Source organism: Leptidea sinapis, chromosome 39 (genome assembly GCF_905404315.1).
Source record: "Leptidea sinapis chromosome 39, ilLepSina1.1, whole genome shotgun sequence".
Lineage (NCBI taxonomy): Eukaryota > Metazoa > Arthropoda > Insecta > Lepidoptera > Pieridae > Leptidea > Leptidea sinapis.
Window position 1 is genome coordinate 1,252,586 of NC_066303.1, and position 22,981 is coordinate 1,275,566.

Below are 22,981 nucleotides of genomic sequence, written 5' to 3' on the forward strand. Positions count from 1 at the left end.
ACGGGTCACATGGTATTAATCACTGCCGCCCACATTCTCCTGCAACATCAGAGGAATCACAGGAGCGTTGCCGGTCTTCAAGAAAAGCCTTTACCATTGTTGAATTGCCACCAAAAATGATGATTACCACCAGCTCTTAGACTATATACTCTTTTTTTCGGAAATTGTATCCGAAGATAAGCCGATGAGAACTTTACTAAAACTCCGCTTTTCTTCCATTCGTCCGTTTTCAACAAGCTGTAGCTCTAAAACTGTAAATATTGTTATAAATCTGAAATGTTAGCAGTGTGAGTCGCCGCCATAACAAAAGTAAACCAAGTTAACGAATAATAAAATGGCCGACGTCCTAATTTAAAAAAAAAATATTTTAGTTTCTTTCAATAATGTACGATAGTACTTAAAACATTTGAGAGTAAGTCCCATTGATGTACTATAAAGAGCCTAGACTCCTAATCGCCTATTTTAATAAATATCGTCAAAAATATCGGAGCGGCGCGCGGTGTATACAGGTACGAATAGATTAACTTATACAGATGACATTAAAATATTCATTTTAATTAAAACCTTATTTCGCGGCAGTAATGTTCAAAGTATTTATTATTTATCGCACATAAGAAGCAATTTGTTTTAACAATTGAAATGTAATTATTTAGCACAATGATTAAAGACATCAAGTTAGATACATAATTTTGTTGATTTTAAGGAAGACTTACCTTTAATACCACACTCCATCCTTTTCAAGTTGGATATGCTCATATTTGGACAGTTTTTCAATGAACACTGTCATTACGAGGCGTTATAATCAAAGCGCAGTCAAAACACAACTGAAAGAAAACTCTGCTCAATCGATGCGGAAGGCAAAGTTTTACTCAATACAATTTTTGAGCGAGATTGTGATTCTAATTGTTTATTGTACGTCAATTGTAAGTCCAACTCGTTTTTTTAACACTGCGGCTTTATAGTTTATGCGTCGAAAAAGGCTACGGCTAGTACATCATACAGCCTAGTCAATAGCTAAGTACACGCAACTTCAAAAAACATTGACAAATAAAAGTAAAAAAAAAAAGAAAACAGACAATTTACATTTTATTGTAATAAGTTGATGAGGTTTAATACTAAGTTAGTTGTGCAATAAACTTACACTAACAGTCTCCATTTTTAAGTATATGTCTTGAACAGCTTCAAACTTAACTATAATAATTGGATAACTAGATTTAAATCCACATGACATTTGTCAGATAACTCCATACTAATAGCGACTAGATAAAGAATGTAAACAAAGGAACCGTTATTGAGTTCCATTAAACTGAATCAAATTGTCATAAATACGGCTGATTCGGACTTTTCCGACGAATCATGCTTGTCTACTACGATGACAGCAATAAGAATAGGGAATACAAAATTTGAATAAGTATATCTTTTTCAAATAAAAATGTTTTGAAGCCCTAAAACTTTGTTTATATTCTTTATCTCGTCTCTATGGCCCTACTATAGTCGAAATTGCATTCTCACACGGCAGCCATTTTAAACTTTTCGTTTTATTTCTTCAAGCTAAGTTTTGTTAAGCGTAATTATTATGATTTAATCATGGCTTCTCTGAAAAGTATGAGATTTCAATAGAAATTATGTGGAAAAATAATATATTTAAACCATCGAATAATATCTTCAGTAGAGTTCATTAGCCAACCTAAATTAAAATTAAAAAAATAATTACTTAGATAATTTATAGATCTAGGTAGAGCATGAAAGCTACGTTTACTCGCGATACATCAGTCACTTTGTTGTAGTGTGCGTGTGTTTGATAAAAATAGAGGCTAATACTTTACCGCTAATTTCGACGTGCTTACAGCCATCACAGTTTAACTAGACGTATAATTTATGTAAGGTAAATTACATCTCGATTACAATTACTCGATGTTATTATTGACTCTCGCCGAACAGAAGAAGGAGATATCAGACGAACAAATTCATGCGAATTTAAATCTATCTACAGCTATAATAGGTACGTTACATATCAACAAGTTTTATATATATATATATGAATACAGAGGTTAGAATGTGATTAAAAGAGTGCTAATGTTACATCCAAATTAATTTTACTCGTCTTAAAACTATAATGTATAAATATATTTAAGATCATCAAAAACTAAAACTAATAATTATTTAGATTCTGTTCTATAGTATCGTTATGTTTTACCAGACTGTTTATATTATGTAAATGTTATAAGTTATGTTTGTGTATAGTAATGTTATGGAAATTGGTATATACGTGAATTTTTTCGTGAAGAATTAGGTTTTAATATGCACTCCTCTTCAGCTCCGTAGAAGCCATGAGGTGGTGCTTGCAGCATACTAACTTCTAAACCGATTAATCGATCATAGCTATTATTTCTCTAAACTTTTGACATGGTGAAACTGCACTTTATCATATCTAACATCATGTTGCGAAAATGATACACGCTGTAAAGAGCAGTCAGTATGAAATAAATAATGGTTTATAACGAAATTTTATAAACAGACCATTGGGCGTATGAATATTAAAAAAAACAACTGAATAGAGGTACTTTTTCAAAATAGTATTATTTGAATATTTAGTAACTAATTTGTTTTTAAAGTGATAACCCTCACTTCTGGGATCAATTACACAAATAAAACTGAAAACAAAATTTTATGAACGATGCGGGACTCGAACCATATCACTTTAAACTATGACTTTAAAAGCTCCTAAATAATTGAAAATTTATTGAAGTAGGCGTTACTTTGCGAAAAACCATAATTATCCAAATGATTTGAGTTTTCTTTAGTGTTAATTCTGCCAATATTTGTCTTTAAAGAATTCGACACGTGTTTCGCCTCTACACGAGGCATCCTGAGCACATGTTGAGTCGCCAAAATCTGGCACGAGATTAACGATTTCTCACTGGATCGATGGAATTAACACTAAAGAAAACTCAAATAATTTGCATCCTAAATAATTATCAAAATCGGTTCACCCAGTCGAAAGTTCTGAGTAAATGAAAAAAAAATACTGACGAATTGAGAACCTCCTCCTTTTTTGAAGTCGGTTAAAAACGCAATCGAATGAATTGAATATAAATCAATTAACACCCTACAAGGCGACATATACATATGAAATAAATAATATTTAAGTCGAACTGAGTCAAAACGGGTCTGAGTACCATATTATATGGTTTTAAAATCTTTGTTATTGTGTGTATAAATTTAAAATTTTGTTACATATAACCGTTCAATCTAAAAAACTGCTAACAGTTATTTAAAACACTTCCATGCCTTACATTTTAGACACTATAGAACAGAACAAAATAGTGATTTAACAAAAAAAACTACTTTTTGGTGTTAGTAGCTACATAAAATTATAAACTAAAAATAAATATTTTAAGTATCCAATTGCTTTTCATTGCACGATAAATACATTAATGTTGTAAATATATAAAATGGCACGAATAAGTCACATAACAAAATAAGCTAAGTTTTGTATATACATAATATGTGGGTGTTGTGCAGTTACCATTATATAAAAATATAGTTTTGTCTATGGCACTAGATAAGCCGAGGTTTCACAAAAAGTATTTACAAAAATATTCTACTTAAGGAGGTCGTACACTTACGTAAATTGGCTGAAAATGATCTTCTGTCTTATTAATAAACGTGATGTAAAGTTACTCCAAGTTTAAATTTACTTCCCCCGTCATGTAATTATTTAGTGACAAAGTTCGGATAAAAAGATAAAGTTTTAAATTTGGAGTAACTTTACTTCCTGTTTATAAATAACACAGCTTAGGAATAATCATTTCTGCAATATTGTATAGTATATTTATAAAAATAAATAATGTAATCGTTAAAATTACTGATGTAACTCAATATTATTATATATGTATAATGTAACACATACTGAAAACAGATTGCATAGTTATCCGTGTAAAAATGTTTGAATATATAAATTAAACAGAACTATACTAGATTTTATATAAATGTGAAACACTCGTTAGACTACATATCGATATACGATATAAGATTGTTATCGAAAAGGGCAAGGCACAATTATTCCTAATTCTTCTAAAAATTCAATATCTACCTATTGCAGAAAAGTGACCTACCATACCTGCCAGTGCCTAAGCGTAACTATATATTTGTGGGCAGCGAGTAGTTGACATTATCAATTTAAACTTTCATGAGTAGAAATTTAAAATTATAGTGATAGTTTCGTGTTGCTTTAAAGTTGTATTACAAATACTACGTTTGGTGTGCGACCTCACTTAAGTATATGTAGTACAGTAAGACGGAATCATCTCAGTCGCTGTCTATAAGATCATTGAAATTTATTAACTACCTGCTTTACCCAACTCCCTTCAACTCTCTCGATGTCTTCAGATTCATCGTTATTCTTACTTACGGGAATGTTTGTCTTTTTTGTTTCTATTGTTTTCGGTATAGTAGCTGATCTTTCGAATGATGCCACCTTAGTGGTCAATAATTTCGGCTTAACTGGTTGTATGGGCTTTTTGCTCTGCACTGGTTTAATTTCATTCTTTGCCATTTTCTCGAGTTCCATTCGTCGTTCTAGCACAGATTTAGACTTCGGCTGATCTATTGAACATCTTTTATCAACACTGCGTTTCCTAGTTGCAGAATCTAAGCTAGCTCTCTCAAAGCCGAGTCTTTTTATTTCAATATTATTTTGTTTTTCTTCTACTACTTTATCAGTTGGCTTGGTGGTTTTAAAAGAGTGAGTTGATATTTTTTGCTTCGCCTGAGAGTTTTGTGTTTCTGGCGCTGATTCGGACCTTGCGAAATTGGATTTTGAAGTTGTATTCCTTTTAATTGTCCGAGTATTAATAGATTCTGAAGATGATGATTGATCTATGCTTTTAACTAAGTTCTTATTTGTAATTATTTTCGTTTGAATCGTTGATACACTAGCTAGTTGTGAAAGTTTAGGTTTGATTGGAACCGGAGGCGCAATTTTTGTTTTTCTTTCTGAAACCATTGGTCTTGTATCATTGATTTTTTCAGTGTTTGCTGTTTTTCTTATGGCTGTTCGAACATCTATTTTTTCTGTAGAAACCATATGTTTCTTGAACGATGAATTACGTTTAATGCTTTCTACTCTACTAAGTACTTTTGTTTTCATTTTTTCTTCTATTTTAGATTCCTCTGATTCTTCTTGATCAGAATATACAGCTGAATCTCTAAAAACATCTTCGTCAGTCACTTGCTCAATTTTTTCGAAGGACTTTTCATAGTAACTCTCATCGGAGTTCATATGACTTGAAGATTCTGTGGATTTCTCCATGACATTAACTTTGTTGTGCGTTTCGTGGTATGTTCCCTCACTCGATAAGGTTACAAAAGACGAATTTGAAAATAGGCTATCTGGTCGTATGGCATTTTTGTTTATAAGAATATTTATATTTTTTATTTCATTTCTTTCGTTCATTAATTTCGTTGGATCAACATAATCCGATTGTGCAATTCTTGCACCGAGATGTTTACTTCCTTGCATATAAATAGGTAGTTTATTCAAACTTTGGTGTGAACTGCAGTTGGATTTCGAAGGAGATGAAGTACTGCTTAAAGAACTTGTTGTTGTAACCATGCTTACACTTTTCTCATACGAGAGTCGTTGTGGTTTCTGAGAAAGATTATCACAACTTTGAGATAATATTTCCAAATTCTCTTTTTCTACTTGACTTTCGCTTCTTTCACAAACACTTCGACTCATATCCGTTGTTACTGTATAAACAGAAGTAGTAGGGATGTTATCTGTACTTGAATTGATGACATTAATTTTATTAGCTTCTGTTAATTTTAATGTTTTTACGTCCACTTTATTTTGATTATCATCGGAATGATCGTCTCCAATTATGCTTCTGAATCTTTGCAGTAAGTTTTTAGAATAGCTTCTAGGGTTTAGACCCGGTCTTTTATCACTTGTTGGACTTTTTGGGTCCGTCTTATCTTCAATTTCATTTGCATTTGGTTCAAAACCGTCACTTTTAGGTGGAGTACGAGTTTTGAATCGGCTCAAAACATTTTTGAGAGATAGAGCACTTCCAGTAGGCTTGTATATTTTATGTTCAGGGTGTATAGCGTTAGAAATTTTTGTTTTATCGATATGTTGCGCACTTGTAAGTGCTTCACATGATGATGTCACTGACACATCTAAATTAGTTAGAGTGACATTTACATGTTCATTTTTATTTTGATCTAAATTTATCTTCTCGAAATTGTTTTTATAACAACGATCAATTTCTTCCTCTAATTCTAAGGTTGATTTACTGATGTTTTGAGAATCATCTACTGTTTTAGAACTTTTGTTAAACTTCAAGATATCTCCTTCACTCATATATGCCTCTACATCGTCATAGCTAATTTCGCTTTGATCTGATGCAATCGTAAAAGGTCTATCAACGCTCATTACTTTTCCATCTCTATTAATATATGTTTTGCTACCATTGGGTTTGCATTTAAATGAACCTAAATTTGGATCATCAGTAATATTTGTAGGCACTTGAAAACTTCTAGGTAACGATCCAGATTTTCTATCTCTAGAAACATTGAAATGTTCTTTCTGGCGGCTTAGCCAAATTTCTGGTGTATTTGGGCTTTGGAGGTCTGGACTCATTGGCAAATAATCCGTCTCCAAAGTTGTGGGTACATCTTTTTTACGTCTGATAACATCAACAAGATTATCATAAAGGTTGTCTTCTTTTGCAACAGGTGGTCCTTGATTTTTCATTGCTACATAATAGGTACTGTTTTCAATTTTAGGATGGGAAATTTCTACTTTTTCTGGAGACGCAACAGGTACATCATATAAGCCTCCATCTATAGTTTCATGAACCTGTTTTATTTCATCAAATGATAAATACACGTAATCAGATTCAGGTGGTCCAGATGCACAAATAGAAATTGAAGTAGGATCTTGATCATCTTTGATGAACTTTAACGTTTGGGATATTTGCTCACTTGGTTTATTTTTAGTACTTCTGGAACATTCTTTTTCCTGTTTATCCACACGTAGTGTCTCATAAATATGATCGTCATCGGAAATGTCATCCTTATGCACATCAGAGATATTATTAGGTATAGATTCAATTTTTTCTTCATTTATAGAAAGTTCTATGTTTTCTGATAACTGACGAGTAAATTTTGGTCTTAATTTTGTGAAATCATTTTGTGTTGATATAACCTCATCAGGAATTGAATGTGATTTCAATAATCTTTGATTTCTCCTATGTGCGCTATTTCGTTGTTGCTGTTTCTTTAGAAGTTTTTGGAATTCCCTGTTTTGCAACAGAAGTTGTGAAATGATTTGCTCCAATGGTTGTTCACTCTCTTCACAACTTTCTTGGACGTTTTGTTGCGATTGTGTTTCTGAGCCCTCGTTAATAACGTTTTGCTTATTTAAATATTTGACTTTTTCCAATTCATTCTTTTTAAATGAATCAGTTTTTTCTATCAACTTCTTGTAAGTTTCTTCGTCGATATCCTCGTCTTTACTAATTGATTCTGATACTGGACAAAATGGAACATTTGTTGATTTGTCTTCATTTAAACTGTCATTTGATTCAGAAATATGTAAAATATTCTGTGTCGATACATCTGTAGAAAAGTCAGTATAAAACCGTGTTGTATTAGAACCTAAGCGTCCCTTAGCCCTGTTCTTTTTTATTTTAGAAATTTTCTTTGGTATATTTTTAGTATTGTACATTCTAATTTCAACAGCAGGTCTCATTTTCCTACTTTCGTTTTCCGGATCTGAAGTAAGTGTGCCTTCATTAGATTTTTGTTTCTTTATAATTCTATTTGATCCGCAATTGCGACACTCAAATTCTATTTTATCATTTCTCCCGTCATATCTTTCACCATCACTGTCCTGAGACTTCTTACTTATCAAGTTTTGAGCATTCTGTAAGCCTGGTTCGGACTTTCTTCGCCAGGTACCAATCTTAGATAGTTTAGATCGTTGTGGATCATCTCTAGATTTTGATCTTAAAGTATCAGTTTTGGTTCTGTCACTGTCTGTACATCTAGATTTCCTAGTACGTAAAGTTCCGCTTGAATCTGTAACTACAATATTTTCTTTTATTTTCGAACATTTCAAGCAGGTTTTCTGCATTTTAGCTACAGGAATATCCGACAAATCTTCTTTACTCTTCATATCTGTATATCCAATTATATTGTCGGACGAATGGAAGTTTCTTGTTTTGTACAATCCACTGGATTCTTTATTGAAACTTTCTTGTGAAGATTTAAAATCCCCACACTTACAAAGTTGCTTTCTTTCTAAATGCTCTACGCTTCCTGCGTCTATATAATGAAGAAATCTATCACATTCAGGGCATTTTTCGTCTGTATCATCTATTTTACAATTACATTTATCTTTTTCTTTAGCAAGTTCTTCGCACTCGGAGCATAAGTCAACATAGCAAACATCACACGTATAATCTATTCCCTTTTCGGCTGATACATGTACGCAATCGCAGTCTTGGCTATCACTCGCGTTGGGTGGAGTCAGTTTCCTGTTAAGCTTCTTAGTTCGGCCGTTTTCAAATGATTTTCGCCTTTCACGCTCCAGTTTTCTTTTTTCTAAATATTCTGGGGCTGACAGCTGCTTTCTCATAGAGGCCTGGGTTATTAGGTTATGTGATTTTTCTGCAAGGATGTCATCTGTAAACATAAAAATTAAGTCTATTACACTTGCCAAATCTATACATGTCAGATTGTCTGTTTGTATTTTTTTTTAAATAAACTAGACTAAAACCATTTTTTTTACTTTCTTTTTCTCTGTGTTCTGGTTAATCTCCATAACGGTAAGATTTATAATAGAAGGGAGTTTTATTTTACTTTACAAGAATCCGCGCAGATAATATATAAGAAATCATTCTGGATCATCGACCTCATAACCCACAGAAACGTATTGAAGGGCGAATACTTTCAGTTATCACATTGGGAAAATCTTATACAACTACGCAATAGCCAATAGCAACAGCTATTTACAATGTTACGATCATAGCCTGACCAATAATAATTCAGTACTATTTGATAGCCTGAAGTGCTTGTAGTGTGAATACATAAGGTTACGAGTCTATAAGGTATGTGTTATAAGGCCAATGTTTGTGCTCTAAATCCGTTGTGTGTAGGTACTTTGTTCGGCAAATATTTAAATGCGTATTATATCTAGTACAAATTCATATATTTAATATGAGTATTAGAAACTTTCAGTATGCCGATAAAGAATATACTAAAGAATCATTGATAGCAAAATTTAAAGAAATAAACATCTTAATTGTTGCCTCTCAATTTATTCTTGATAATGTTATGTACGTATATAGGCACGTAAGTGAGTTTGCCAGAAACTGTCATAACCATAATGCTAACACCAGGAACAGACATAAACTTATAATGCCTAATACTCGGCTAAGTTTAGTAAGTTTTTTGTGGGCCCGATGTATATGCACAACAACTTGTTGACAACAAGATCCTAGAAAATGTTTAAAGCTAATGTATTGCCAAATTCAAAAGAAGTGTTAAAAAACTTTGAGAGGTAAAGGTTACTATAACAAAAATGACTTTCTTAACTATAGATACCACAGTTTGGGAATGGAGCGACCTCAGGCTATAAATAATAAATATTATTGTAAGATATTTACATTGTAACCATTTTTTTTATGAAAAAAGACCAGTGAGTTTCTTGCACCCGTTCTTCATAGGTCTGAGGCAAACAATTTAGGAATGGTGGTTTTTCACTTTCAATAAATGATATCATATCCTATTTGGAATAAAAATATTTGATTTTGATCGATATATCTAAGGCGCATACTAATATGTATGCTTACAAATCAAAACTTTAAAACTTTTTGTAAATACCGTCAGTTTTATTTTGTCCCAACTCCATCACTAGCTGACGAGCGTGCGACGGTATTACTGCATTGTAGTTCTCCAATATAACCTGAAATGTTAAAAAGTTTGTTGCTCTAAAAAGGTTAGCTAAAACTCGTATGAAAAGTAGATTTCTCCTCTGTGTACAAAATTCACAATATAATGTATTAGAATTAAATAATAATTTATAAAATTAAGATTCAAATATTTATTTAGTAAAATGTATTGCTTCAGTATTATGGCCTACTCAGATTAATGTTTTTATGATAATTTTATCCGAGGAAGAAATTAATTTTTATGTGTGATAATTTCTGGGAAATTCAAATATTTCAGAATCCACAAAAAATGTTATGTGTTTTGTGTCGTGAATAAATACTTACTTTTTACTTTTATAATAATTTATGACATTATAGCCAAAGCATTTGTGTTTGATTTTTACATGAAAATAAGAAAAAAATTGTATTTACTACTTACAAATCGAGCAAGAAATTTTGAGAAAGCTTTACGACTATAATTAAATGCGGCAAAAGAGGGCTAGGTCATGCGTACCAAAAATACGATAATTTGTATTTAATTTAAGGTTTGATTTTCGCATAAAGCAAGTCTAGCAACTCATTTAAAAATACAGTATCATTAAGGGAAGGACACACAAAACACATAAAAAATATTTTATTTAAAGTGACGGTGTACCAAATGTGGGTAGTTCAAAAAATCGTGATGATAAACAAATGTCTACTCACCCGCTTAAGTAGTAGGGTCCATTCTCGTTTGTGTCGCGGCGACCTCGCCTGCAATGTCAGCTGTGCGCGAGGCGCGTCCCATGGTATCACGTGGAAGGAAAGCGGAGCGCCCGCTATAGACTCCACTAACATCATATTGTTACACTGAAAATTTGATTGAGAATATCTTATAAGGCAAATAATTTCCGCGCGCAATAAAAAATTATGGAACATTGTCAAAGTAATTTAAGTTTTCAAGCCGAGTAGTGGTGCCTATATATGTAAACTTATGTAAGTGTATAGTGCAAACTGTATTGACGCAACAGGTCCAGAGTTAATATAACCGAGAAATAGATGTAATAATTATTCATAATTATAAATCTGGTCGAACGCGAGCCGGCCTGGCCATTAAGAAGCTGAACCCCCATCGTAGAAGATAAAACAAAATGTGCTTTTAAAATACTTTGACAAATGAAGCATTTTTGAGCGGTCTATTTATTTCCTGCATTAATGTACACTCACCATTATATGAGATTTGTAAGCTAATATTCCGTCCTCCCTGTTCTTCGTTACCAGCAACATTTTGTCGAAGAGGAACGCGTGCCGCATTGCCTTGGCGCCGAAAACTCTGAAAACAAAATCCAATTCAACGATGTATTTAATATCCTGTCATGAGGCATTCCTAAACAGGAAGGTTTTCACAAAATTTGCTTAGATACATAACCAAATTGTGGATTAAACTTGTTTGCGCGTTGTTTCCCGCGCGAAAAAAAACATGAAAACCTACAAAAAATTATCTTCGTGTCGCCAATTAAAGGTGGCTGACACCATTATAACAGAAAAAAGCTAGAAAGAAAAAGAAGACGAGAATAACTCTTCTTTAACTTCGAATCACTATAATTTCATTTGTACGCGTCTAAATATCGTCAAAATACGATAAATTTACATCAAGATGTGTCATTAGGGCAGCCCCGCACCCAGCCCGCACCGCACCTGGCTGCCGACAAGTGGTCAACGAACTGACACCGTGTTATTGTTAGTTAGTGTCGCGCGATTTACGAGCTATCGTGTCTGACACCGATTGGGTCTAAACCTTTCATACGTTTGATGGATAAAATGTAAGATGCAACAAAGTCACCAATGGCCACATTCGAAGGAAAGGCTGGAAATTCAGGATGGGAGAAGTCTTGCTTTGGGTAACCGTAGAAGCATCGTCAGTCGCAGACCAGATCATTGACACTGCGCGGTCAGTAAAACAATAAAGAACCTTAGAACTAATTTGCCTTTGGACAGTAATTGCCACATTCAGCGTATGTCAATATGACTGACAGTATTCACGCGAGGCGGAGCGATACTGGTTGCGTGAGGGTTTACCAAATGGGGTATGACGTTTATGCTCATACCTAAATGTCCCTTCAGCGCAGAGTTCTCCATATGTGGTCAAGTCAGGTCCATTCCATCCGTACAGTAGAGATTGTATTTCCTGAAATAAAATAGTTAAGAGCCGATTAAGAGAAATTTTAGAAGTAGAAAAATACACTTTTTAAAAATCTTTACGCAAAGTTTTTATGATAAAGTCATCTTGCAGTTTTGTATTTGCATTTTCACATAATTGATTTATAGTTTTATAATTTAAAATATACAGCGGTTACAGTGTTCACTCTTAACGATTTTGCACATATTATCTGTTTTACCTGATTTGGAGCTAAAAAGTATAACTACGCAGCAAAGTAATGCCCATTCCTATTTATTTATTTTATTAATTGTTTCTCATTATTCCTGCTAGTGTAATTCCAGCCTCACTTGAACTCAAATATAATTCTCACCATTCGCATGTATGGTGTTACAGTCTTCAGGTCTTAAGATAATTTATTCCACGAACGGAGCTGTGGAATGCTATTTCCCTGTACGGTTTTTCCAGGTCGATACGCCTTGGGTACCTAAAGGCGCGCACACTTTAAGAACCCCTTCAAATGTGCTGTTTGCGATGTATGCTCCGAATATCATGGACGGTCCGTCACACAAACATCTGCATCTTACAGCTCAAGATAGAGGATTCTCTGTACACGGTCTGCTGATAGCACGTAGTGCGATACTTTGCCCATGGTGCACGCAGAAGTCCTGACAACCTATAGAGTGGTGACGGGGAAAATAGTGGGTAAAAGACCTAGAGGCCGTAGTCATAAGCGGTGGTCGGATCAAATCGCTGAAAAACTGAAGATCTCTACAAGCGCCGCACTCCACCAGGCGAAACCGAAACCGATGGAGACAGCTCGTTGACAAATACACAGTAATATTTACATTTTATGCTGACCCCCACTCTAGGCGTTGCTTGTCTCGTGGGGGAAATAGTAAAATTAACAGGAGGAAGCGGCTAGTGACAACAAGCTGATTACTAAAACTTAAATAATTAAATTAATCAATTAAAAGTAATAACTACACAAAGCGATATGTAGATGTCTTTATGTATTTTAGAAGAATTTCGGTTTCCATGTCGGATAGTTGTATTAAATATTTTGATAGAAACTTTTTAGCCTTGAAAAGGAGTGTTCTTTAAATTTACATAGCTGCTAATCCAGCTATTATATATATTACTATATATTACATTTTTTATAAATCCGGCGGTACAAAAAGGTTGAGAAGCGACGTGCAATAATTGCAGTTCTGACAGTTGTAACAGGCATTTTGAGAACTCGGTTTTTAAGTATTGTACTCTGTTGAGTTCATAACTGTTTTTCAAATTGAAATGAGTATGAGTCACGATCCTCAGCCAGGAGGGAACGACTCAGAAGAAGACAGGTTACCTGAACCCTGACAGCGTGCTCGTGTCTCCTCTTCATATCATCGATATGCTGAGCGATGGCCGTCATCTGCTGAAGAGCATATTCTGTCTCGCTCGACGCGCACTGCTTCACAACGTTCTGTGAACAAAAAGTGTTTCAAAAATAACAAATATTTCATAAAAAGTCTCAAAAAATAAACTGTAGAAATATAGATTATCGTTTACTGGATGCACCAACCTTTAGAACTTGAATTCATTATTTATGGGAGGATTCTGGATTACTGTCATAATTTGGTAATCGCATTAAACAAATATTCTTTTTATGGAAGAGAGGACAATCGAGCGTACGGGTCGCCCACTTTCTCATGCAACAACAGAGGAATCACAGGACCGTCGTCGAAATTGTGTCATAGGTATGGATATCTGCAAAAATGGCTAAAATAATGTCGCAAAAATAAGTCCCAAAAACAAACCTGTAGTAAGAGATGATACTTCAGAATTCTCTGCACAGGTTTCAGCAGATACGAGGCCAATGGCAGCGGGTGGTTCAGTCCGAGCTGTCGTTCCCGGAACTCTCTGGCACTCTGAGGCTTCGATGCCAGTGCAGCCAAGCGTTCCATAGTGCCAGGGTATCCGGTGCAGTATGACGTGTAGACAGAGAAGCCGGCAGTGTTGTTCACAAAGCATCGCGCAATGCAGGTCGCGTCCAGGCGACACGTGTTCAATTCGGAGCAAAGAGATCTGGAAGCATAGTTGAACGATTATAACATACAAATAATAATGTTTTATTTGCAGCTAAAAACCGCTTAGTACAAAATACAATAATACTAAAATTAATATGAAACATAAATATAATAAAATAAAACTAGTATAAAATAAAACATCAGCCGCAAACAGGCACAATTTCGACTGACACACTTAATATGTATGTCCAGCGCCGATCTTCCGCTTGAGCAAGTGACCTCGTAGCTGTCCTAACTTACACACTATCACTGTATACATTTTTTTAAATAATTTTTAATAATCGCGAGAAGCCCGCGTTTAATAACCTGCAACAATATGGGGCATGCGATCTTCAATGATTTGATGTTTTCGTGGGATATATTCGACATGGTTTTTTATGTTTATGTTCTCATTATAAATATCGATGCGAATGCTATCATGGAACATTTTGATATAAAGTTCAATGAATTGCGAGTATCCATCGATTCTCTTAAGACCGATGTTAATGATCAGCTTATGAGACTCTGGGCTACTGTTAATGCATGTGATACAAAAATGAATAGCTTTGCTTCTACCATCTCATCAGTTAATGCACAGATCTCAGATTTAAACGAAAAGAATCGTAAATTAAAGCAGGAGCTCGACAATTTGTGTTCAAATTTGAATGAGATTTCTGAAAGTAGCCATCGTAATGAACAGTGAGTTCGTCGATCAAACATTCAAATTAATGGTGTTCCTGAGAAGAAAAGCGAGAACCTGTTGAGCATGGTAACGTCTCTAGCAAACAAATGCAATTTCACTATCAACATAGACACCGACATAGATTTTGTAACGCGAGTAGCGGTCAAGAACGATGTTGATAATAAAACACCTAAACCAATAATATTAAAAATGCATTCCAGATTTAAAAAAGATGATTTTTTACTATCACTGCGCAAATTAAAAAACTGCACCGCACGTGATATTGGTATCCAGGGCGCACAGGGCGATAAGAAAATATTTTTTAACGACCACCTGTCTGCAAGGAATAAATTCCTACTGAGAGAAACCAAGCGTTTAGCTAAGGAGAAAGGCTACGCCTATTGCTGGGTAAGAAATTGTACGATCATGGTGCGCCGGAATGACCAGTCACCTGTAATCCATATCACGTCAAATGAGTCGTTAAAAAAAATCGTATAAGTACTATGGCCGACGCTTGTGTTGATCTAATGTGTTGGTTTTTGTTATTTTATTTCAATTATTATTACTTAAGGATTCCTTTTTCAAGTTACAAATCTGTACAAATTAATAATTATAATGAAATTAGTTTAAATAATACTTGTCAATGTGTGTTGTTGCAAGTAGTAGTGCTGGTTTACATCTATGTTTTAAAAATATGCAGATGTCCATTGGAGCTACTAAAATATTCTTGCTGCATATTATTTTATTTTATCATTATGTTTACGATATTATATTCAAATATCATAATAAATCTATTAGTTACATCCAATGGTTACAATGGGTCTTAGTATATTTTATCAAAATGTTAGAGGAATGCGAACTAAAGAAAAAGTTTTTTACAAGAATGTGCTGAACTCTAATTATGACATTATGTATTTAAGTGAGACATGGCTGTGCCCGGGAATATATGACGCTGAATTATTTGATTCTCGGTACACAGTGTATCGAACTGACCGTGATTACATCAGAGTAGGTGGTCAAAGAGGAGGAGGAACCTTAATTCCATTACCGTACGTGTATGACGCTGATGTGACCTTTGTTAATATTTTCTTAAATAAAGTATCTACTATGACCACGTTACGAATATTTTGCTGCTATTTTCCACAAAATGATACCCAAATACTAGCTGAACAGACTTTTTATGAATATATCTCTGACCTCAAGATTAAATATCCTCATGATATTTTTTTATCAGTGGGAGACTTTAATATTAGACTAGCTAAATGGATCCCAGATCCCAATTCATCAGGTATCAAATTATGTCTAGAAAATCCCTATGAAAACACGTTAACATCTCAGATATTTGAGTTTTTATGTTTTAATAGCTGGTCTCAATATAATTATATTAACAATAAGAATAATCGACAATTGGACCTGGTTATATCTGATTCTGAATGTTCGGTGCAACGTGTTGACCCATTGTCACTACCTGAGGACGGTCATCATCCCTCTTTCTGTATAGATTTAAATATTAGTTATACGTTGACTTTGCTGACTATGACAATATAAACTCAGAACTGTCGGATATTGATTGGTCAAATCATTTCGATTCAAATAACATTGATAATTTAGTAGAATCCTTTTATAAAATAGTTAATAGTCTAATAGACAAGTATGTCCCTTATAAAGTGATTAAAACTAACCACAATTACCCAATTTGGTATAATAAGTATCTGATAAAATTAATAAATAGGAAACTCAAATATCATAGGAAATGGAAAACATACGGTAGGCTAAATGATTATAGCGAATTCTCGATTGCACGACGAAAAGTTAAAGAATACATGATTCAGTGCTATGTTAAATATATAAGTCATACCGAAGAAAATATCCGTTCAAACACTAAGTATTTCTGGTCTTTCATAAAATCTAAACGGGATAGCATGCATCCGACGGTCAAGAAATAGCGGATCTATTTAACACATTTTTACAGTCCGTTTTTGAACCTTCCTCATCTGGCGACGTACACATAGATACTGGATGTAATGATTGTGTTATAAATTCTGTTTATATTAATAACTCCGTGGTTGAAAAATATCTAAAGAATCTTGACGTTAACAAAGGAACCGGTCCCGATGGTATTCATCCGATTTTTCTCAAATGTTGTAGTAAACAACTAGCAACTCCTCTTGCTTATATTTTTAACGTTTCATTGAGAACGGGTGCTATGCCCAGAATATGGAAAAAATCTATCATTGTGCCCATTCTTAAACAAGGGGATAAGCATAATATTGCTAATTACCGTGGTATCTCCAAGTTGTCTGTAGTGCCTAAGCTGTTTGAAAAGATAGTATATGATTCATTATTACCAGCAATTAGACCGTTCATAATAATGAATCAGCACGGATTCATTAGTGGTAGGTCCACCGAATCAAATCTGTGTGAGTTTCTAGAATTGACATTAGACGCAATGGAGAAGGGATATCAGGTGGACGCCGTGTATACCGATTTCTCAAAAGCATTTGACAAAATTTCACATAATCTATTAATAAGTAAGCTTAATAACATCGGTATACATGGTGACCTCCTGAGATGGCTATCCTCATATCTACGCGATAGGTCCCAAGCCGTAGCAGTAAAGGGCTATACGTCTAGTTTTGTACCAGTTACATCTGGTGTGCCTCAGGGCTCTCATCTTGGTCCACTTCTTTTCAACGTTTTTATCAATGATGTGACACCGTGAATGTTTCATCATTCCAAAATTTTATTGTACGCAGATGACACAAAAATATTTTCCTTTGTTAATTCTGTTGAACACTGCCGGCGTTTTCAAGAGGAGTTAAACACATTTTATGAATATTGCTCTGCAAACAATCTAAAGTTAAATATTGGTAAATGTCATGCCATTACATATTCTCGAAAGAAACAACCGATCCGTTATTATTATAGGTTAAATAACAAAACAATTGATAGAGTGACCTAGGTCAGAGACCTAGGAGTACTACTTGACAGTGAACTAAACATAGCCACTCATATTGAAAATATTACAGCTAAGGCTTACAAAATGCTGGGTTTTATTTTCCGACAATCTAGTGACTTTAAACATATAAATACGTACATTATGTTATACAACTCCTTAGTTAGAAGCCAATTGGAGTATGCTTCTTCGGCATGGAACCCCTTATATTCTACCTATATTAATCAGATTGAAAAAATCCAACAAAAATTTTTAAGGAGATTAAGGTACAAATTTGATGACTCAGTGCCGGAGTTACATACTTTAGAATTAAGGCGTGAACACAGAGATCAGACGTTCTTGTACAAAATAATTAACAACTTTGTTGACTCTCCACTCCTACTTAGTCGTATTTGCTTCAAATGTCCAATAATAGGTCATCGATCCACCGATCAAATATTTTTAGTCCCATTCTTTAGGACTAATTATTGTAAGAATAGATTTCTTATCAGAGCTTGCAGAACACACAATGACTGTTATAACCACATATGTCTATTTCGATGTAATAAGTACGATTTTGTATCTTTTGTTAAAAAAATTGGTATCTAAAGGTTATATTTATTTTGTATCAGTGAATTTATTGGCTCTTTAAACTTTTGTATTTTTTTTGTAATAATTTTTATAAGTCTTAAAACTTCACTATGTAATAAGCATCGTAAGGAACTATTTTGGCTAGTGTAATATTTATACATTATCATATTTTTATGTAATATAAATAGCTGTAAGTTTCTTTATACAAATAAATAAATAAATAAATAAACTATCAACAGTGTCTGGCTAATGTGGAAATATCATCAAAGGGTGAACTTATTATCCAAGTATTATATATGAAAATCAGCTTTTACAACGTGAACCAGAAAGGGTATAACATCCCTTCAATGGTACGTTAATTGAAAAAAAAATGCCATATCATATCATTTATTCGCACCTCATAGATATATTAGAAAAATAAATTTCGGCCATGACTCAGTTGTGCCGCATAAAATTGCCCAGTAAACCAGTTCAACGTATATTATTGTTCCAGCTACTCAAAGTGTGACAACCACACAAACTTATTACGTGACATTTTGACGAAATGCTTATTGCTTTTTTTAACAAACTGTGGGAAATTTGAGCTTTTGCATTTACTTGTAACTGAGTATTTAGTGCGGAAAAATATAGCACGACTTATGAAAGTACAGTGTGTCCAGTCAGCGGTGTCGGGGCCTTTAGGGGGTTAAAATACGGTAAACTTTCTCGAGAAATCACCCTCTATCTATCTACCGATAGTTTTTGCCCGACCATGATAAAATAGCAGCCATTTTGCTATTTTTTCTGCCCACGTAGAGGCTAGATTTTTTTAAATTCGAAACGTTAGTACAGGATGTTTGTTACAAAAAACAGCTTCACTTCTTGGCCCAACTATCTAGCTTGGATTTTTTGAAAAAGCATTTTATTTAACAAAAAATGCAAAAAAAAAGGCCCGGCAGAAGTGAAAACTTGAACATGCTCGTTGTGCATTTTTGAATATGATCGCGGTCAAATGTAAGGAGCTGGTGGATAGGGGAGAATCCTCCTCAGGGTTGGAACAGTACTCCATGTGAAACCCAAATAGCGCTTTATAAGAGTGACAACGTCGAAGTCGACAGCCTCTTTTTTTATCGAACTTGGTTTACCACATTCATGTATTTGATATGGCGCAAAGTTTCATCATTATCAGATGGGCTATTATAGAAATTGAGTTGTAAAATACAGTTAGACAATACTATACTCGCAATATAAAATCCAACAACTAATCCTAAGCTACAATTTGGGGCTCAAGTAATCCCTTTTATTCCAACCTTTTGACGTCCCTACATTCTAGGGGCACCCCTAAGGCAGGGCCGGACTTAAACATTATTTTATAGGGGTTTTGTTTTATTTGTTAATTCTGAATTCGCCATCTTGGTTTTTATTATTTGTCTAGCAGATTTTAGAAGTTTAAAAAAAATCAGTTGTGTATTATATTAATATAATTATTACTGAGTAAATAAAATTAAAATAAAAAATTAAATAAATATAATTATTACTTTAATGGTGATGCATTAAAAAAAACTCATCATCGCCATACAGATATTCTTGCCTTGCAGAAAAGCTACAATAAAAAAGAATAAACTAGAAATGCAGCCTACTGGCCTCAGAACAATAGTGCCGCCAATTAAGCTTGAGATACTTGAGATACTAAAAAAAAGTTAAGAATGTTATTGTTTCTCCGTGTCAAAATACGTCCCAATAAGGACGTATTCGAGTCACATTACACGCACGTTCTTAGCACATCTGCTTCTTTTAATACTAAGATAATATTGGTTTAAAGTGTATGTACCTATGTATTTATATTTGCAACTAAAGTTTTTCCTAGACAAAAATAGCACTGAAATGCTAAAATTCAAATCGCTACATATTGTTATATTTGTGAAGCATAGATCCATTACACTTAAGAAACAAAATATATTATAATATACAAAAAGTACTTAAAAATAACTAACTTATTTCTATGGTTTTTAATCTGTCAGTGTTGTCAACTTTTACACAAAACGATTAATCTTGCGTGGAACTTAAAGTTTATAATATGGGCTATTTTGGCTATGGCTTTTGCAGCCGTTTTCGCGACAAGACGGAACAAAAAGACAGACAGACAATAAATTATTTTCTGGTTTAAGTAAAGTAACAGTTGTTATTTTGATAATGTAAACATCTTGGTATTAAATTACATAAAATAAAAAAAAAACTGAGATTCATTGCGCTTTTCTTGTCTCGATATCGAGCGATGGTAAGATCAGATATAATTTTATTATTGATTATATTATTTTTTATTTATATCACAGAGATTTATTCACAGAGATTCACCATCAAGTATATAGACATGGTATTTGTAAGGTTTAAATACAGCCCTGTACTGCACATACATCAGATGATTTATTTGTTGCACACGTAAGAGAAACTTGAATTTTTGGAGAATTAAAACATTTTAGGATTTGGTAGACATTGGTTTAGTCGCTGGGTTACAGATGGCTGAATAAAATTGACACTGAAGTGGTGCAAATCATTGAATACAAAAGAAAATGGCACTTATAAACATGTAAGAGACGTGTTTTATCATTAGCCACTACTTTAGTAAAGTTGAGCTTAATGAGAAGTGGCAAGAAACTGATTGCCACTGTTTTAATTAATATTTACAGCTTTAGCTTATTACATTATATTTAAACAAAGTGACTTTTATCTAAATATATTACAATTTACGGTTAAGTCGAGATAGTAATTCTTTTACTAGGCGATGTATATGCTTTTACAACATGATCCCAGAAAGTGTACAAAACAGGTGTTACGAAAACAACGACATTTAGAAAAAAAGAAAGAAAATAATTAATTATTCATTGATAAATAATAATGAGAATGGAGCGACACCCTCAGGCTATTGATTTAAAAATGTTTTTTGTACAATATTTCCTATATAGTAACGAAATTAAAGAAAGCCCGCTGAGTATCTTGCGCCCGTTCTTCTCAGGTCTGAGGCATACTATTTCCAATGGGTGCTAGTTTTTGACTTAAATTTTAAATTAAAATATTTGAATTTGATACAACTAAAACACTGTGTAAAAAGTTCATTACAAGAATCTAAACATACTGTAAGTAAGTAAATAAATGTGTGTGAGCATTATAAAAACGAAAAGTAACTGACTGAGACTAATAACTTTAAGTTTTATAATACCAAAATAAAAATAAAAGTACCCGACGACAGGATTGACCAGGCACCACAAGCGGCGCCCATTCACGAGCATGACGCTTGGACCACCCATCGCAGCCCTCACACATTAGGATAAGTAACGACCCATCCCTGACGCTCTCCGAGACGACGAGAGATATGCGGTGCTATTAACGTCACTGACCTGTATAAATACCACTGGAAAGGCTGTTCCATATGTTTGACAGCAAATTTTTTGTGCCTATTTGAAGCGCCACCCGCGAGCGTCCAAAGAACTAATTTTGACGTATTATACAAATGGCTGCGATAAAAGCGTACAGTACTCTGAAATATTTTTGAATTCTGAATTAATTTCGTTCGTTTTTCGTGTTATATTTATACTTCAGGTTTCAACGTACGTAATAAAGTACAATTTTTTTATAAATAGTTTCCCATCATCTATCGATGTTTGTTTAGCTGCGGTTGTCATCACTAGTTTTAGTACCGCAGACTCTCGCTATGGCCAACAGCGCCCAAATGGTGAATATGGAACAGGTACAAAGGCACTTTGACAGCCTCTAGTTCAGTGGTAAATAGTAAAGATCAGTGTATTCACATACTAATTTCAAAATCATTGATGCTATCCTATCCACGTTTTGCTCTAGATTCGTATTCTCCTCTCCCTGGAACGTTAAGTAATCTATGACTGGATCGGAGCCGCGCATCAACGACATTCGAACGACAAGCTCGCTCGAACTTACAACAACTGTTGTACCAATTATAAAATGTATATACTTTATGATGTTCTAAGTTGTCAACTAAACCAAACATCAATTTTGCAGATTAAGTATCTAATCTTGTTACTAGAATACACATACGATTTCCCTGAATCGTCAATTGGTATACCGAGAATACTAAATTTAACGTTCTGACATAAGGTCGATTCGATTATATTCTGTTATAGGGCTACTGGTATCATAAGTGTTGGAATTTATTACGAATTATGGCTAGCAGACGTAATGCGTAACAGTCACATATCGTCGATGTGCTGGCCGGTAAGAGCCTATTTTTCATACATGTTAACTTACATAGATTGTCAACTGCCCTTACCTGTTAAATATGTAAATGTCTTCGATGTTGTTGAAGAGTTCCGACAGCTCTTCATCTGAAAAGGTGACTTCTCTGCGCCATACGTGCAGGTAGCCCTGTTAACAAAATAATATTTGTATATTATGATGATATTAACATTGATATGGTTATATTATGATATTTTATATAAGTACAGTAGAATTTCTTTATTTCTAGTAGTACATTTCTTAACGCTTAATACGATTCGTCATCCCGTTGAGTTTAAAAAAAAACGTTAAAAAATCTTAGACTTATATTTGTGTAGACGTAAGTTATGAATTGTTAATATAAACAACGTCATAAATTTTTCCCCTTTTTTTATTGAATTTTTAGCATTGGTATTATTA

The 22,981-nt window shown here is 33.8% G+C and overlaps 1 protein-coding gene across 2 annotated transcripts in view; it reads right to left on the bottom strand.

The window, feature by feature from the left end:
• Positions 1-1,073: 1,073 nt before the first annotated feature.
• LOC126976108 (uncharacterized) overlaps positions 1,074-22,981 on the bottom strand; it is a 130,644-nt gene continuing 108,736 nt past the window's right edge. For both annotated transcript variants that reach the window (XM_050824295.1, XM_050824297.1), the window contains exons 4-11: positions 22,617-22,711; positions 13,881-14,148; positions 13,430-13,546; positions 12,029-12,108; positions 11,148-11,253; positions 10,647-10,790; positions 9,895-9,976; positions 1,074-8,694 (exon numbers count right to left, since the gene is read on the bottom strand). In XM_050824295.1, the coding sequence (XP_050680252.1) occupies positions 4,331-8,694; positions 9,895-9,976; positions 10,647-10,790; positions 11,148-11,253; positions 12,029-12,108; positions 13,430-13,546; positions 13,881-14,148; positions 22,617-22,711 (5,256 nt within the window). In that variant the 3' untranslated portion in view covers positions 1,074-4,330. The remainder of the gene's footprint in view (positions 8,695-9,894; positions 9,977-10,646; positions 10,791-11,147; positions 11,254-12,028; positions 12,109-13,429; positions 13,547-13,880; positions 14,149-22,616; positions 22,712-22,981) is intronic.